At 44.1% G+C, this 17,948-nt stretch overlaps 1 protein-coding gene across 1 annotated transcript in view; it reads right to left on the bottom strand.

Moving 5' to 3' along the window:
- The window catches only part of LOC311241005 (disintegrin and metalloproteinase domain-containing protein 17-like), an 80,850-nt gene that overhangs the window by 43,867 nt on the left and 19,035 nt on the right, over positions 1-17,948 (bottom strand). Inside the window, exons 6-7 of the mRNA XM_084329656.1 lie at positions 7,175-7,305; positions 4,764-4,850 (exon numbers count right to left, since the gene is read on the bottom strand). Coding sequence (XP_084185782.1) covers positions 4,764-4,850; positions 7,175-7,305 — 218 coding nt within the window. The remainder of the gene's footprint in view (positions 1-4,763; positions 4,851-7,174; positions 7,306-17,948) is intronic.

Here is a 17,948-nt window from a genome sequence, read left to right as displayed (position 1 = left end):
TGGTCAGGAAATACAAATCAAAAGAAGACAGTAGACTCCTGATTTGGCCTTCCCAGACCCCAGGCTTTAGCCCGGGAACACTGGACGCCACTTTTGACGGGTGGAGAGAGAGGTATAACAGCCATATGAACACTTTTAGATAACCATAACTTCATGTCTTTTGAGCAATTTAAGAGAAAATTTGACTTGGGAAATGACAATTTGTTTAGATATCTACAGCTGCGACACTTCTATGATACAGAAGTCAAGAATAGGATATCAGTAGGTGGAAACGGGGTGGTGGGAATGATGGAGATGGCGTATACGCGAACTCGAGTGAAAATAGTATCGGAAATGTACAAATGTTTACAAGCTCGCAACAACTGTGATTCATATAATGTGAAGAAGAAATGGGAAAGTGAACTGAGTATAATCTTGACGGAGGATGATTGGCATTCTATATGTGAGACACAACACTCATCCACTAGCTCTAGAGGACGGAGAGAATTCGGTTGGAAAAATGTGATGAGATTTTTTATCCCACCGCAAATTAAGAGTAAACAATTAAAAGGGCAACAACCCTGCTGGAGACAGTGTGAACAGGTGAATGCCAACCACTCACATATTTTGGCTATGTGATAAAGTGCACAGGAAATGTACAGAATTCTTAGCTATGAATTCCCCATGGAACCCCAGCTGATATACCTGGGTTTGATCACAGAGGAGACCATACACAATGAAGACTTGTACCTGTTCAAAATCATGATAATAGCTGGTAAGAAGGCCATCACAAGGAGCTGGCTCAAAGAAGCCGCTCCAGACAAAGAGACATGGAGGGGAATAGTGGAGGAGATAAGCGATATGGAAAAAAATGACATTCCTGCTCAGAATGAAGGCGGAGACATACGACAGACGGTGGTAAAAAAATGGACAACATATGAGCCGTTAGATGTGTAAAGACTGCCATGGCACAATCAAAACAGACCCGACACACCAAGAGCAAATACAGCTCCCCCCCACCATACAACACTGTCCTGTCCTGTGAGTCTCGTCTGTCTTGTCTGTCCTGTGGTGGTGGTTGTCATATTATTACTGTTCTGTATAATGCTTATGTAAAAGTTAAAAATAAAGAGTTATATATAAAAAAAAAAAAATGCAGACAATGAGGTAAAAATGCAAAAATGAGGTATGGATGTAGTGCAAATCTCTTTAATAAATAGATATAAATATGAAAAATATAAAAAAAAATAAAGAAATGTTATATTGAATTATGTAATTTACCGGTGAATGTATATATACAGTGTGTTTATATCCAACCCTTCTCAATAGAAGCAGGCAGAATGTGAATATGAGGAGTGTGAATGTCAGGGAACCTTCAATGTGTCAGTGTGTGTTTCCATCTGTAATATTTTCCTGATGATTATGATGATCAAGAAGAAGCAGTTCATCACAAGGACTTCCAACACATATAGGGTCAAGAAGATTGGAAAGTTCTAGCGGATGCATATCTTTTCGGTGAGAGAGCCTTGGATTCAGAGTATGAACAGTGTCTCCTTTCATCCCCAAAGCCTGTGGAACAAACTGGACCCCCCCCACATCATACTGACAAATGCTTTCAGTGCCTCTCTGCAAATATACTGTTCTCCAGTTCAATAAGGGGGTGTTATGCTCAGCCTCTTCTCTTCTTCTGGGGTGAACGCATACAGCAAAACATGTCATGTTGTTGTGAGGAGTGATGTCTGTTGGTGCAATAATACAAAACAGTGTATGTATTAAGGGTATTAAATTACCTGTGGGTTCATCGCCGGGTGATGTACTAGTCAGGATTTCTGTTAGCTGGAATTTCTAGAATATATAAATCCTGATGGCCATTGTGGCCGGTAAAGAAAATAAATCTTACATTGACGAGTGAATGCATAGACTACTGCCCTGTTCTGTGGGGGAGAGGGTGAGTGCATGTTCTGGCAGTGAAATCACCTTCTAGCTACACACGAGACACACATTTTGCAAGTTCAACAACAATCACAGAGCCCTGTTGCGGCCCAGTTTTATATACAGTAGTACTATGTCTGTCTGGCTGTCTGTCTGTGTCGGTTTTAAATTCATTTTTGTGAAGTGTCACAGCCAACTAGTGACACTGGTTATTATGACATCCTGTTCTTATGTTAATTATATATGATTATGAGGAATGTCTGTATATTCTTCCTCCCACTTGTGTAAAAATATATCTGTTTTAAATCTAGGCATATGTTACTGTATGCGTCTAGATGTGATAGGTATGTATATATATCTGTATATATATATATATATATATATATATATATATATATATATATATATATATATATATATATATATATAAGCGTATAAGACTATTCATGCAGGAAGTGTATTCATGTATTCATGTACACAGGCCATTCTCTTCCATCTCAAATACTGCAGGGCCTTTTCCTAGAACATGCAGTAAAGGAGTTACCCTTAAGAATGTGACCTTGAGAGATAGCTCCGAGTGAGACGAGCACAGAGATGAGAGCAGAAGAGAGAACTGGCCTACTACAAAATACATATATGATGTGTGATCAATCAGTGTTTAAAGTATATGAGTACTGTATTGTACATGTATATGTATGTATATCTGTATACATCTGTATATGTATGTGTTAGGCTATGTACTGTATATTACGGCAGTCTGCCTCGTCTTCGTCTCAGAACAAAAGAGGCCCATGTAGTAAGGGAGTTAACCCTTGCAGTGAGGAAGCAGAACAGACATGCATACATGTTTAAGTGATGTAATGGGGTTTTTCCCAGAAGAAAGTAATCTGTTACTTCTCCAGTAGATGTAACGACTAGAAGGGGAGGAGTCCATCCTTACTATGTGTGTTGTGTGTTGATTGGATGGTAAAAATGACATCACAGTATTTAGACCAATAGAAATATGATGCAGGATCGATATAAAGATGACTGCTCCTACTTCGAGAGCTCAGAATTTCAGATTTTTCCATTTGTTACTTTAGAAGACAAGATGCAGGATTTTGCTTTGGCAGGCACAAGCCGTGTTAGGCCTTTGCGATCTTAGAGATGAGATGTTTTGTATTATATAATCTTTTAAACTGTAATGGATATATCCAATACAGTCCTTTTTTGTAACTTCATTGAAATAAAGATTACTTTTTTCTAATTATCCATTGAGTTCGAGCACTGCTTTCTGCCAGCAATGGGCCACGATGCTCAAGCTTGCAAATAATGATTACGTGTTAGTACGCTAATATGGGTTCTTTCGTAAAATGATGATAATGATGATGATGATAATAATAATATTATTGTTATTATAGGCATATAAGAGTTCTCCTAGACATACATTCGGTTTATTACAAACAAGAAGAGATTAACAACTCTTCATGCTTACATTTCATATCAACTGGAGATAACTAGACCAGTGACTTGAAGTAATCTTGACAGAAATAGTAATTGACTCGAGAACTTGGCGAGTTTAGCACCTCGCTGGGGGATATCGAGCGGCCACAGGCTTCTATCTCGAGTAGGTGATTGAGATAGATAGAGACTGCCTGTAGCTCTTAACAATTTTCAACAAGGAGTATTTGTTTGTTGGACAGGGTTGACTGTGTCCATCTCCACCAGATTTGTGTCCGTTTTGATGACATAACATTTCGGAGGGTGAAATTTCTTTACTGACGGATACGTTACCATCCGGTACAACTGCAAGGGCACAATCAAATTAGGTTCTAATTCAAAGATAAACAAACGGACAGCAATACCTTCCATCAAATTTCTATCCGTTCATTGGCGGATCAATGTACAGCTGCAAGCCTAGCCATGTTTTCATGCATTTCTCTATGACGACACGTGTGTTACATGACATGGCCGTTACATTTAGTAATTTAGCTGACGCTTTGATCCAAAGCGACTTACAAGTTCGGTACAACAGGCCAGCAGGAAGGGTACAACTCTGGCAGCTAAGGGTAAATAAATAACATTGTTTGTCAAACATTTTACATTTGGTCGGTAAATTAGAATCTTGTTGACCACATTGACCGGACAAAGAAAATGCTAGCAGAAGCCCTGCTACTAGTGCAATGGTTCTCAGCCTGGGGGATTGCAAAATGATTTTAGGGAGGGGGTCACAGAAAGATATACAACATGATATTTAAAATTTTTGGTATCGAATATTTGATAGACATATAAATCATTATTGTATGTCAAAATTCACCATTCAGCCTATGCTTGACTATGTAGGAGGGTCGCAAACAGACAGTCACACAAAAAGGTTTGAGAATTGACTGTACTAGTCGACAATAGAAATACTAGTTGCTTATTAATAAAATGAACCTATATCCATTAGTCATTAGTTTAACCATGTATTATAATGTGGCAATAAAATTTAAAATGAAATGGCTATCCAGTTAGTTTTGGGCAGTATGGTTCTACTCTTGCAAGAGAGGTTAAAGCATAACAAGTTGCATAGAAGATGAAGGATAACAGCATACTGAAACTGACCAGCAGGGTGAACAAATCCCCCATAGGGGATTAACAACACATAGTATTATTAATACTACTACTACTACTACTACTACTAATAATAATAACATTGCTTCATATATTTAACTTTCCAGAGAAAAATTTCACAATTAAGAAAACTGTAATTATGGGGATTGTTTTGGGCATTTTCCCTCTGTTGTTTGAATAGTCTACATCTGATAGAAGTCCCATCCCGACTGCATGCACGTCATTATGAAAATGCAACACACACACAGACACACACACACCTGTTGGATCTGCACTCCGAAGCCTTTGAACTCATCGTCCCAGGTGGTATCCCTGTAGATGGCATCTACCCGATCAATCAACTCAATCTAAAGGAGGGATAAACATCAAAGACAGGGCATCAGTAAACTTTAGGCCCGTTTCCGCCCTATCTCCGTGGAAGGGAGTCATAACGTTCATTATGTTTGGATCCGTTTGTCCATACAATCACCAAACCAAACAAACAATTTAAAAAGAAAAACAACAACACAAAGTAACAATTTCACATCTGATTCGGATTAAATCAAATGCACTGTAGGTGAGAATACACAGCCCTTGTGTGATGTTTCCCCACAGCACTGTAGGTGAGAATACAAAGCCCTTGTGTAATGTTTCCCCCACAGCACTGTAGGTGAGAATACACAGCCCTTGTGTGATGTTTCCCCCACAGCACTGTAGGTGAGAATACACAGCCCTTGTGTGATGTTTCCCCCACAGCACTGTAGGTGAGAATACACAGCCCTTGTGTGATGTTTCCCCACAGCACTGTAGACTCCACCGTAAGCTATACTGTAAGTCACAAACTGTGACTGGACACTTACTCATGGGCCTGGTCTGGTCTACAAGATACACCACTAAGGTACCCATGTACATGTCAAAATACTTCCCAAAAGGTCAGTGAATTCCATGACCACAACACCAGAGGGAGTTCCACAAATCATGTTCAACCCAGATTCGGCTCAAACAAGGGACTAAACACGTTTCCAAATTATGCCACAACAATGTGGAACGCCCTACCCACAGCCGTAAAATAATGTGAATCCCTACCCTCCTTCAAAACCGCTCTCAAAGAGCACCTACGGGAGGCTGCTATTCTAAACTGGCCCCGGTAAATGTCCAACCACCCCCCCACCCACCCAACCCCCTCTAATGTACAGTTTCTTGCTCCTCGAATGTATATATTTTCTTTTATGATCCGTCTCTTAAACAGTACTGTATATTTGTATATCTTGTATGTCATAAATGTCTGGATGTAACAGTACTGTATATCTGTATGTCATGTATGTCATAAATGTCATGATGAATTGAAAATGGGGGACCCTGATGTAAACAAGACGAAAGAATTTCTCTGGTCTGCATTCCCTTAACAATTGTGTGTATTGAGCCGTACTGTATTGTACCCATTCTGCAATCTGTTAATAAAGTTTTCAATCAATCATTGGGACATTTTGTAGGGGCGTTTAGTCGGTGGGGATGTCCCAATCGGACTCAGAGCCGATTGCGGCATATTTAAATTGATCGGTATTGACTATATTAAGCCTGATTTTTTTGTTGAAAGATAAATGAAAATGATAACAAAGCTGTCTATCTATTAATAATTGATTAGGGCTAGAAAGTATACTGAATATGAAGCTATACAGTCATGGATCCATGCAAATGGTTTTTACTATACCGTCATTTACAATATATACATGTTGTTAAAAATATATTATTATTGTATATTTTTAAGTTTATAAAAAAGATTCCTTGCAGCAGTATTTCAAAGTAAGAATATTTTGAATTAAATAGCACCATGGCAATTGTATTACAAGATAAAAACATAAAAAATATGTCATATCACATTGTAATTTGCACTGGAAAACTATAACATCAAATACCGTTATACCGTCAAATGTCATAAAAATATATATGGCCCAGCCCTATGGGATATCCCTATTACTCAGTGTGTCTGTTGTAGCTTATTTTCTAATTGACCTATCTCAAACTCTGCCCTCTTTTCTTGATCCTCCAATAACAACTGTTGCTTTCCTCTGACAAAGGTTGGACATTTTTCAGCCTATATATACAGTATAGGAGCGCTGTGGGACTGGACAGGTTTGTACTTGTTCAATAATCAGCAGCAACTTGCCAGTGAATTCAGAGTTTCACAAGCAAATATGATTTCTTAGCAGTAAAAGTAGGCTTGGTTTACAAATCTAGCCCAAATCTACTGGATTGGCTGTGACTGGTGTCAATTTCAAACCCTGTGTTATATTATGTTTCCATTATGTTCAGTGGTTGTACAGCATGTAAATTTACACAAATACGTGTCCCATCTAGGACAACAATGTTTGTAATGTAATTGACCATATTCACATGGCGGCCATTTTGCTCTTAATAATAATACATCTATTTTATATAGCGCTTTTCCAGATGCTCAAAGGCGCTTTACATGGGTAGAAGAAACAAAACTATGGCAAAACAAAAACAGAACAAAAATAATACATGACAAAATCAAATAAACAGACAGAATTAGAGGTCAAACGCAAGATTGAAAAGGCTCTTATGTCATGCTCAGGTTGGGATTCCTTCCCACTGCGGGACCCAACCTGAGCATGACGTAAGAGCAAAATGGCCACCGTGTGAACATAGTAAATAGAATAGAAAGGCAGACCAGGTAGTTGAGCGTGATGCTTTCCTCTCCACGGCCCATGTGTTTGAAGAAGCGGTAGTCTGCCACCAGTAGCAAGGGACAGGTGTTCTTCTTGTGCTTGTCAGCATCCCTCCTCTCTCTGTGGTGGACATCTACAAGGGAAAAGCCATGGTCATCAAGCAACACAGACAAGGTGGGGATACAAATAGATACCTGTCCTAGTATCCACCTGTCCGTCCTACCTAGGGGTAGGACAACGAATGTGCTTAGTTAACGGACAGGCAGGACAGCAATACCCCCCTGCGCTTCATGTGTGGTTGTGATAACAAGTGTCAGACATAAAGCCACAGTTATATTTCGTATGGCATCGCTCCCGCTCTGAGCCTTACGAGATACTCTATATCGCCTGTGATACCTAATGTATCTCCCACGAACAAAAACACATGCACCCCACCTGTATGGGGCCCCGCCCCTTATGGTGGCACCACCCATATAATCATGACTCTGGTCATGACACACCCTTCCTCTATTTTCGTCCCAGCGTACTGGATGCTATGCACCATGCGAGCTAGCGGAATGAAAAGATTAAGGAAGATTAATAATGTTGGAAGCTTACCGGAGGTTGCTGGCCCCTGGCATCTTCGACGCATGTTTTCGGCGACACGACGGGCCTGTGATGTTCCTCGTTTGATGACTGCACATCGAGGTTCAGCTGTACAAGGCTGGCTGTCGGGCCAGCTTGTACTCAGGTAGGCCCTGTGTCTTCAGGCATGGGTATTAGTGTTAGTAATGCTGGTTTGTGTTGTTAACACAACCTTGTTGTGTGTTGGCGCCAGGGGCAAGATGGTTTGGTGAACGTTCTCTGCAGGGAACGGTTTCCAAGCTGTCTTGGGCGTGCTGCTAAAACATCTAAAGCTATGCTAACATGCTATCGCTACTGCCGCATGCTATCACTACTGCTAATTGCTATGCTGTTTTAATGTCTCCGCCGTGAGATGTTGTCACTCTCCCGCCTCTTGCCCGGTTCATCAATGAAGGTCAGTCGGTAGCTGTTGTGGGGTTTTGAGTTCTATTTACCTTTTTCGGGTAAATGGGTTGACAACGGGGTAGGTCGTGGCTAGGTTCTAGCCAGGTATTACCTTGTGTTCCGGCGGGGTTTGTTGAACGGTGTTCCCATCTGGGTTGGCGTCGGGTAGTGGGGCTATGGGTCCAGCCGACATGGTAAACATGTTGCGTGTCTGTGCACAGGCAATTGTTGTCTTGGGTTCCACATTGCCTGGCGTTAGGCTGCAGTAGTATAAGGGCAGGGCCGCTTGGGAGAAATGTGAGGCCCTGTGCGTTTTTAGACGCGAGGCCCCCCATCTCCTGGGGCGGCCCTGTGTAGGGGGCTATTGTTTCATTTTGTCACTCTGCTATGAGAAGGTCTGTCTTGCTACAGCTTTCTCTCCTCTCAAACCATTCATACTGACGGTCAATCGGTATACTGGGGGAGTAGTGCGGGGGGGGGGCTTTGTTTACCTTTTTTGGTAAATGGGCTAAACTAGGGCTGGTGTTCTGTTGTGAATATTTTGAATGAAGACGGGTCTGGTCCGTCTCCCCTTAAACTTTGTGTGTATGGGTTTGCTCATTCTACAGTTTTTGTGGTTTAGCTCTTTTTATTCATTTAACCTTTTCATGGTCCACACCACAGTGGAGGGTGCTGTTTGCAATCACCACTGGTGCTCCATGTTAACGTCAGTCCTTTGTTTTTGATATATTGAAACAATGCCCCGCCCGGCCGACACCATGGGTCGGCCTGGCGAGTGGCTGGTGGGCTGTTAAGGCTTGTACCGCCACGGTATGGAATTGGCAACGATTAGAACTGTGTTCGAATTGGTGTTTTTTCTATTACAGAAATGGTGTCTGGTGGAGGGGCCTTGAGGGCCGGCCGACGTCGACACATCGCGCACGGTGTTGGTAAACCACTCCGTCGAGGATGTTGACGTTATTAGCTTTGACCCAGCCGCAAGCTATAACCGCTCAGGGTTCCCCTCTCCGCAGGGGATTTTGGTCTTCTGCTGGAGCGCGGGCGGTATTGTCCTAGGCCCTACACCGCCTCACACCGCGCAGCCAGAAGAAGAGAGAGCACGGCCTCGTCAGCGGCGATGACGGGGCCCTCGACAGGCGGCCATGTTTCCCCCGCCAGTGGTGCCCTGGTTGGAGAATCGACAGGGTATCGCGAGGCCGACAGTCTTGGCGGCCGAGGGATCGGCCATTTTGGGTGATTTCGGTGTTGGTAAACCACTCCGTCGTCATTTTGCCGCGAGCAGCCCGCTCCCCGTTCAATCCTCTCTCTGGTATCCCCAGAAGCGGGGCTCTGAGCGTTCTCCTTTGGCTGCGGGCCGCGAACCTTCATTGAAGCGTATGCGGCCCCATTCTTCGCTTCTCATGGAGACAGGGGCTGACACCCAGTTGATGGCTGAGCCTGGGTCTGTCCGTGAGAATGTTGTGCTGTCAAGCGGCTCCCACACCTTGAACTGTGTTGGTTGAGCCTGGTGTTACGTCTGTCAACTTAAGTGTTGTCAGCAGGGGGGCTCGAAACCTTTTGAGGCACACAGTGCGGGCTTCCCCGGCCTCGCCTTCGCCAGGCCAGGTATCATGTTGGTGCTCCCACTCCTGGAATATTGGCAAGTGGTCGCAGCTCACATGGTTTGGGGTGGTAGTGATATCACTGCAGGGCTACGGTGTGTAGGAACCCATGGGGGCCTTACACCTTGCATGTCCGGCTGCGGAACAACTCCTTCAGCATGTTCTGGAGGGGTGTTCAGTGGGGGGGCTTTTTTGATCGGAAGCCCCCCGTATCAGACAGGCCCTTTTCTGTCGGGGTTCCCCCTTGGGTGCGATTGCCTCGTGGGTGGTGTCAGGGTCAGGTGTTCCGACACGGAACGCGCTCCTCGCACGATTCCAGGGTTGTCTTCGCACAGCGGGGGGGACCGGGCCAACTATCTACAGTTCCTGGCGGACCTGCGCCACGTGACGGCGGGTGCGTTGGGAGTGTCGTCACATATGACTACGGCAGTACCATATGTCGAGGTAGATGGAGAGAATGGTGAGGCGGGGACTTGTGTTTACACAACCCCACCCGTTTTCAGGTTTGGTACAGACCCTGTTGTCGGGGTCTCCAGCAGGGACAGCTCTGGTCGACGAGATCCAATCTCTGTGGACGAAGCAAGCCATCGTCGTGGCGTTCTCCTCCCGGTGTTCTCTGCCCGAGAAGTCGGGAGGGAGGGGTGTAAGACCCAGGCTGGACCTGTCCCATGGGAAGGTTCAGCATTTTTTGGATCGTCTCCTACCTGTTGAACACTGTCAGGTGGGGGTCTGGTTCTCCTCCATAGACCTGTAGGATGCGTATGCGCATCCCCGATCTTCCATCCTAGGGCTTACCTACGCTTCCTTTGCAGGGTTAGCGTATGAGTACCAGAGGCTGCCGTTCGGTTTTCTCTGGCTCCCCGCATCTTCACCAAGTGCGTGGAGGCCGCACTGGGGCCTCTGCGTCATCCGGGGTTACGGAGTGTTCTGCCCTGATGACGTTCTGGTCCTTCGCGGTCAAGGTGGATCGTCAGGTCTCGTACCAGGCAGGTCTCTACCAGCCTGGGGTTGCTGTAGACTGGATGTAGAGTATTCCTCTTCCCAGTCAACGGTTGGAGGGCTATGGGCATCCATCTCGGAGCGTGTTGTCAACACGCTCGGGAGGTTCCGTCCTAGGACGGTTACGGCGCTGTCTCACGTCGCGTTTTCACCGACGCCTCCCTCGCTGGTGATGCGTCGGGCCAACGCAGTAGGGGGCAGCTGGCAAACCATGCTGCCCGGTCTGCGCTACGTTCAATGTGTTGGTGTTGAAAGCGGTCCTTCTGGTCCACAGATGGTGTTGATCAGGACGGACGATACGACGTCAGTGTCGTGTATCGACAGACAGGGAGGAGTACGCTCCCCCTGTCTGCACCAGGCGGCGGGCGGCTGGCTATGGGCGTCCTCCATCTGCGCGGCCTAAGGGCTCCCCACATCCCCGGCAGGGAGAATGTGGGTGCAGGTGTACTGTCGCGGGGCGGCCCTCATCCTGACGGGTGAGGATTGCGTCTGGACATGGCCAGGCAGGTCTGGGACCGATGCCGTGCCGCCAGGGATTCTTCCCCATACATCTGTTAGGTCAGTTGTTGGGACGGGTACGTTGAGGGGCGCAGGTTCTTGATCCTGATGGTGTTACCATCTGGAATGCGCATGCTCCCTCCACTGTCGCGCTTACGCGGGCAGATGACGTATGTTCCAAGTGTGGTGTAAGGCGGGGGGCCAGGACTCAGTCTCCTGCCCCCTGGTTGCTGTCCTTAGTTACCTCCAGTCTCTCCTTGATAGACTGTCGGTTTCGACGGTGAGGGTGTATGCAGTAGCTATATCCTCCTATCATGAGGGGTTTGAGGGGATGTCTTGTTCAGCCACCCTCTTGTGAAGCGTTTCCTGCTTGGCGCTCGACGCGTTAAGCCGGTGCAACGCTCCTTGGCTCCGACTTGGGATCTTCAATTGGTCTTCGGTCGGTTGTCCTTGGCCCCGTTTGAGCCGCTCGAGCGGGCGCCGTTGGGACAGCTGTCCTTCAGGACCGCGTTCCTTCTGGCTGTCACTTCCGCTAAACGCGTAGGTGAGCTCTGTGCTCTCTCGGTACGTCCAGAGTGTCTGTCTTTTCGGACCGATTGCGGTGTCACTCTGCGACCTAATCCTGCTTTCGTGCCTGAGAATATCCGGAGTTCCTTCCGCTCCCGGGATATTGTGGTTCAGGCGTTTCGTCCTCCTCCTCACACTGGTGAGTTAGATGCGGGCCTTCACCTGTCATGTCCAGTCCGTGCTTGGGGATTTACCTCAGCCGTACTCAGGATTTCAGGGTTACCGACCAGCTTTTTGTCTGTTACGGTGGGGCTCGTGCTGGTAAGGCACTGTCGGAGCAGCGCCTGTCCCATTGGTTGTGCGAGGGTGTTACCCTCTGCTACACGCTGGCTGGGCAGGATCCCCCTGGGGGCGTCAGGGCGCACTCCACTCGTGGGGTGGCTGCCTCTGCCGCTCTCCTGGGTGGGGCCTCGGTGGAGGACATCTGTGCTGCAGCTTCATGGTCCTCGCCGGGCCCCTTTGTAAGGTTTTACCTCATGGACATGACCGGGGGTTCTGTCTCCCAGGCGGTTCTGGGGTCTGTGGCCTTTCCTGCTTCCCGTCCTTTGGTCGGGTAGCGGGAGTGTATGGGTATGGGCCGCAGTGTGTTGAGTCACACGTGGTTCCGCCTGTACGGTGTGTTCAAGGGGTTCTGGCTCCCTCTTGTTCGCATTCAGGTGGAGTTGACTGCGCCCCCCCTTCGTTAGGAAGGATGGGGTGACAGGGCTCCCCGCACCCCTTGATGTGGGCTTACGGGTCCTCAGGGGGTACATCTGTCGGGTCTCGCACCCGCTCTTCCCCATTATCTCGTAAGGCTCAGAGCGGGAGCGATGCCATACGAAATATAACGATAGGTTATGTAGATAACCTAGTTATATTAGTATAGGCTAAGCTCCCGCTCTGCGCGCCCTGAGTTCCCTCTTGAGGGATCTTTTCCTGGGACGGGTTTTTGGCGAGGAAGGGTGTGTCATGACCAGAGTCATGATTATATGGGTGGTGCCACCATAAGGGGCGGGGCCCCATACAGGTGGGGTGCATGTGTTTTTGTTCGTGGGAGATACATTAGGTATCACAGGCGATATAGAGTATCTCGTAAGGCTCAGAGCGGGAGCTTAGCCTATACTAATATAACTAGGTTATCTACATAACCTATCGTTAGGCATCAAGGCGAGGTGTGAGGATGACACATGCAGAGACTAGGGCTGTTGTATGGAATTCTCAATATTGCTTTGTGAAATCACGGTTAATCAAACTGCTTTACATTCAGTACAAATTCTGACTTTTCACCAATTTCTATTTTGTCATTAGAATATATGGGCATTCTAATGTTGACCCTAACCATATCAAGTGGGTCCCTGCTCTCAAGTTCTAGTTCACTCCATCCACATTTGTTTGCATCATTGTCAGGTCAAAAAGGCTTGTTGAATGTATTGGAATTGTATTGATAAAAACAAAAGAGAAAAACAGTATTACTGCCGTTACTATGATTTACTACCATAGGGTCTTTATACAGTACCTGTATCACTGTACATATTAATACTATAACACTCTACACACATCTGATTAGCATTATTACTCAGTAGTACTAATTTTTACATATACTCCAGTTTAATCACCTGTACATTGTACTTTACTGTTACAGTACATTTGCACTCTGGTTAGTGGTTAAATGCCAAACTTATTTGTTATACTGTACTTGTGCTGTATGATGACAATCAGAATCAGAAAGGTCTTTATTGCCAAGTAGTTTACACATACAAGAAATCTGATTTGGCCCTTTGGTGTGACATTAACGGACAGACAATTACAATGGAACAAAATAGAAGGTTGAATAAGATCAAATGGAATATAAACTAAATTAAAATAGAAGCACAATAGAATATAATTATAAAATAGAATAGGCCAGGGCTGTACAATTGTGCACAATGTGATCAAATATATACACTAATTAGAATAAAAATAACAATACAGTGGGATAGAATATTTACCAGGGCTGTGCAATAGCAGTAATGTGCAAAAAGAATGAACAGTGAAGTGTGAACATGAAGAGTTGTATATACAAATATATAGTCCATATATACATTTGAATATAATCGAATCTTATGGTTGCAGCTGCAGTGGAGAGTCAGATAGGCATAGATACAGTAAAGGCATGAACACAAGGGCATAAAGTAGTAAAAAAAAAAGATGAGGTCAGCACTCCATTGTAAATTGCCCTTGTTTTCACATTTGGCAACATTGACTTATTTAGTTTGCCTGTGAACTGGTTAGACAATGCATCTGTTCTTCAGAACAGAATGAACTGCAGCACAGACTACTTCCCCTCCGATCTCCAATACCACAAAACAACACGTAAAGCCTTATTAGGCAAACTGTGTGTGTGTCAGTACAATCACTATGACGTCAGCAGTCCTAGGGTGATTTCAACAATGGACCTATCTAATCCTGCCCTCTTTTCTTGATCCTCCGATCACAACTGTTGCTTTAAGTGTTGATCCTTTGATTGGAGGATCAAGAAAAGAGAATTTGAGATAGGTCAATTGACAAAGGCTCTCCTGAATGAGTTGTTCTGTGGTGTTGCCTTCATTTTAATTAAAGCATTTTCAACAATTCTGTACAATCACTAAGAAAATCCATCCAACACCATCCAGCAGAGGAGGAGTGGCATCTGTCGTGGGAGATACATGAGTCAATTTGTAACAAAGGAAACTAAATGACCCTGCCTTTGCTGCGTCAGATCTGTTGATCCCTTTAAATCCAGTCTCAAAACAAACCTTTATTCAATCACTAGCCTTTGGATCCCCCTGCTATTGTGTGTTGTGCCTATGATCTGTTTTTCATTTGTTGATTTGTGTCTTATGCACTATTGTGTGTATTGATGCCTGAGCTCTTTCTAATTTAATTACCTGTTTAATCCCTTGTGACTAGGGATGCTCGATATTGGCTTTTTTACCGATACCGATATAGTCCAACTCTTAATTTCCGATACCGATATATGCAGGGTCCGCCCCCCCCCCCCCCCCCCCCCCCCCCGCCAAAAAATTTATAATTTCAGGTAATTAACATTACATATCTCTTGTTGTGGAATTAATACAACATTATGCATACTTTTGACAATAAATAAAATCAGAATTAGTTCTTACTTGCTTGCCTGGGTAAATAAAGGTTATAGAAATGTAAAAAAAATTATAAAAAATAAAATTGAAAACCGATACCGATATTTTCCGATATCACATTTTAATGCCGATAGTTTCAAGTTTCTTTAATAGTTGTCATACAGAAGTACAGAATACTTTTATACAAAATGCTTCTTACTGTTACGCTCCAGAGACTGTGCTAGACAAGATAAGTATGAAATAAAATAAAGTAGCATGTAAAAGAAGTAAAAATAGAGGTCCCAGTGTTCAGTATAGATATCGGCCGATAATATCGGTAGGCCGATAATATCGGACATCCCTACTTGTGACTTTACTACCAGTCTTGGTCTGTAGTACAGCACTTTGGTCAACGTGGGTTGTTTTTAAATGTGCGCTATAAATAAATCTGACTTGACTTGGAAGATTCAAGATTACTTATTTGTCCCTAGCAAAGTTGGTCTTGGACATAAAGGCTGCCACATAAGAAATACATAAAATTACAGTGCAGTAACAGACAAAGTCTGTATGGACAAGTACAGACAAAAAGTGCATAGTATGGACAAGTACAGACAAAAAGTGCATAGTATGGACAAGTACATAGTATAGTGCATAGTATGGACGGACAAGTACAGACAAAAAGTGCATTTCAAATACGTTCAACACACCCTCCTTTCACACCCTCCTCACGACCTGAGTTTAGGAGATTCACTGATAGAATTGAGAGATGAAAGAGTTTCTATTAGAGCTGGGCCGTTAACGGCGTTAACGTGCTGCGTTAACGCGATACTGGTATCGCGCGATAATATAATTAACGCAGTTAAGTTTTTACCTTTATTTACCCAGGGTAGGTTCGCCGAGCACAGATGCTCTTTTTCAGGAACGCCCTGCTTCACATTCACACAGTTCCATTCACACCTGGGAGCTGCCCAGTACAACCACAGTTGACACCATTGGCCACTGAGCAACTCCACTGGAGCAGTTGATTTGCATTGGCAGGGTTTGGCCCTGTCTGGCACCCAACGGGAAAAATATTATAGGCACTATAAGTAGACACCGCTACATAAAACAAGCTGGTCTGCCTGAGTGACTGGTGGAATAAGGAGAAATAGAGATTGGACTGATTGAGTCAAGCCATGTCACATAGTTCAAGTTTGAAATGCTTCTTTCTGTTTTGCTCCTGAGAGTGTGCTAGATACTGTACTGTACTGGTAATATTATTTATTTGTGTTAACTTCTGAATAAAACAACTTATTAAACACAAGTACATCTTATTGAACATTATTTTGATATTTCATTACCAATTATGATAGCAAAACAGCTTTTTCAAACAGTCTGTAATGCATTTTGGAAACGGGAGATGGGCTCATGGTGTAATGGGCCACCTGGCCTGAGAAACATAAGGAGGAAAGAAAAAGTAAGGACTTACTTCTGGTCATTATTTGGGTAGAACACACATATTTTGAATGCCTTCGGCAGGTTTTTTCTTTTTTTTTAGCCATTTTAATCTAGATTAATCTAGATTAAATCCAGGATTGCAGATAGATTAATCTAGATTAAAAAAAATTATCTATGCCCACCTCTAGTTTCTATACATATTCAGGGTCTTCTCCTGTATTTAATTGGAGCCATGTAGCGTCTACTTCAGGGCTATTCAACTGGCGGCCCGTGGATGATTCTGACCGGCCCGCCAAAGATGACATGATAATATTATTTTTTTTTTTAAATAAAAAAAAAATGTTTTTTTAATTTTTTTAATTTTTTTTTCTTTTCATGTCAACGTTAACACGCACAATTGAGCCAAAAGTCACTCAATTAATGACAGATTTCATTGATAAATTGAGGGAAGACTTTGCAAGTCGATTTGATGAATTTGACATGTCCAGAGAATTGATGCATTTTGTGAGCAACCCATTTGCCAATGTAGCTGCTATTTCCACAAAAGGACAAGAGTTCCTTGCATCACTTCACATTGATGAAGGTCTCCTGCAACTTGAAATAATTGACATGCAAGCATCATCTGCTCTGAAGCAGGCACTTGAGAATGAATCCACCACAACATTTTGGATAAAGTGTATTCATGTCAAGACATTCCCCAAAATAAAAACGCTGGCAATATCTGTGCTAACAATGTTTGGCTCAACATACACCTGTGAATCCAGTTTCTCTCACATGAATGCCATTAAAACAAGCAACCGTGCCTCCTTGACAAATGAGCATTTGCATCACTGTTTGCGGGTAGCCCTCACTTCCTATGAACCCTCTTTCTCTGCCATTGCCCAGTCAAAGAAGTGCAATCGCTCTCATTAGATGTGTGTATGTAGGCTAGGCCTGTCTGCCCCCCACCCCCCTGATGTTTGAGAGTTAAGAGTGGACAATAAGTGCTAATAAGATGCTGTGATTTGCTGTTGTTGCACAGACATGAAGCACTTTTTCATAAGCTCAGCTGCACTATAAATGTGTTTTTTTGTTCAAGTGTTGATGTTAGAATGTTCAGATGCACATCATGCACTTGTTTGTTTTTAATTTTATTTTTATATTGAAATGTTGAAGAGGAGATGTTGCAGTTGTTGCACAGTCATAAATGAAGCACTTTTTGCAGGAGATGTTGCAGATGTGGCACATAAATGAACCACTTTTTTTGAAAAGTATACTACTTTTGCAATGTAGTTAAATAAAAGTTGTGAAAATGTGGTTGCGTGTTGTGTCAAGTGTACATATATTCATAGCACGGGGAGGCGCCGTGGCAGTCCGGCCCCTGGCCCCTTGGGTTTCTGACAATGTGGCCCCCTGAACAATTTAGTTGAATAGCCCTGGTCTACTTGATGGGAGCGGCCCGTGCTCTGAATACAGGAGGGTGTGACTCTGCAAAGCCTCCGAGCGGCAACCAACCTCCCGCTCACCCCTATCCTATGTGCTCACATGCACGCTCACAAATCACATGTACGCTCACAAATCACATGCACGCTCACAAATCACATGTACGCTCA

This window comes from Notolepis coatsorum, assembly GCF_963971535.1.
Source record: "Notolepis coatsorum genome assembly, chromosome: 14".
Taxonomy (NCBI): Eukaryota; Metazoa; Chordata; class Actinopteri; order Aulopiformes; family Paralepididae; genus Notolepis; species Notolepis coatsorum.
Note: the sequence above shows the minus strand (reverse complement) of the source record. Positions and strands in the feature narration are given on the sequence as shown.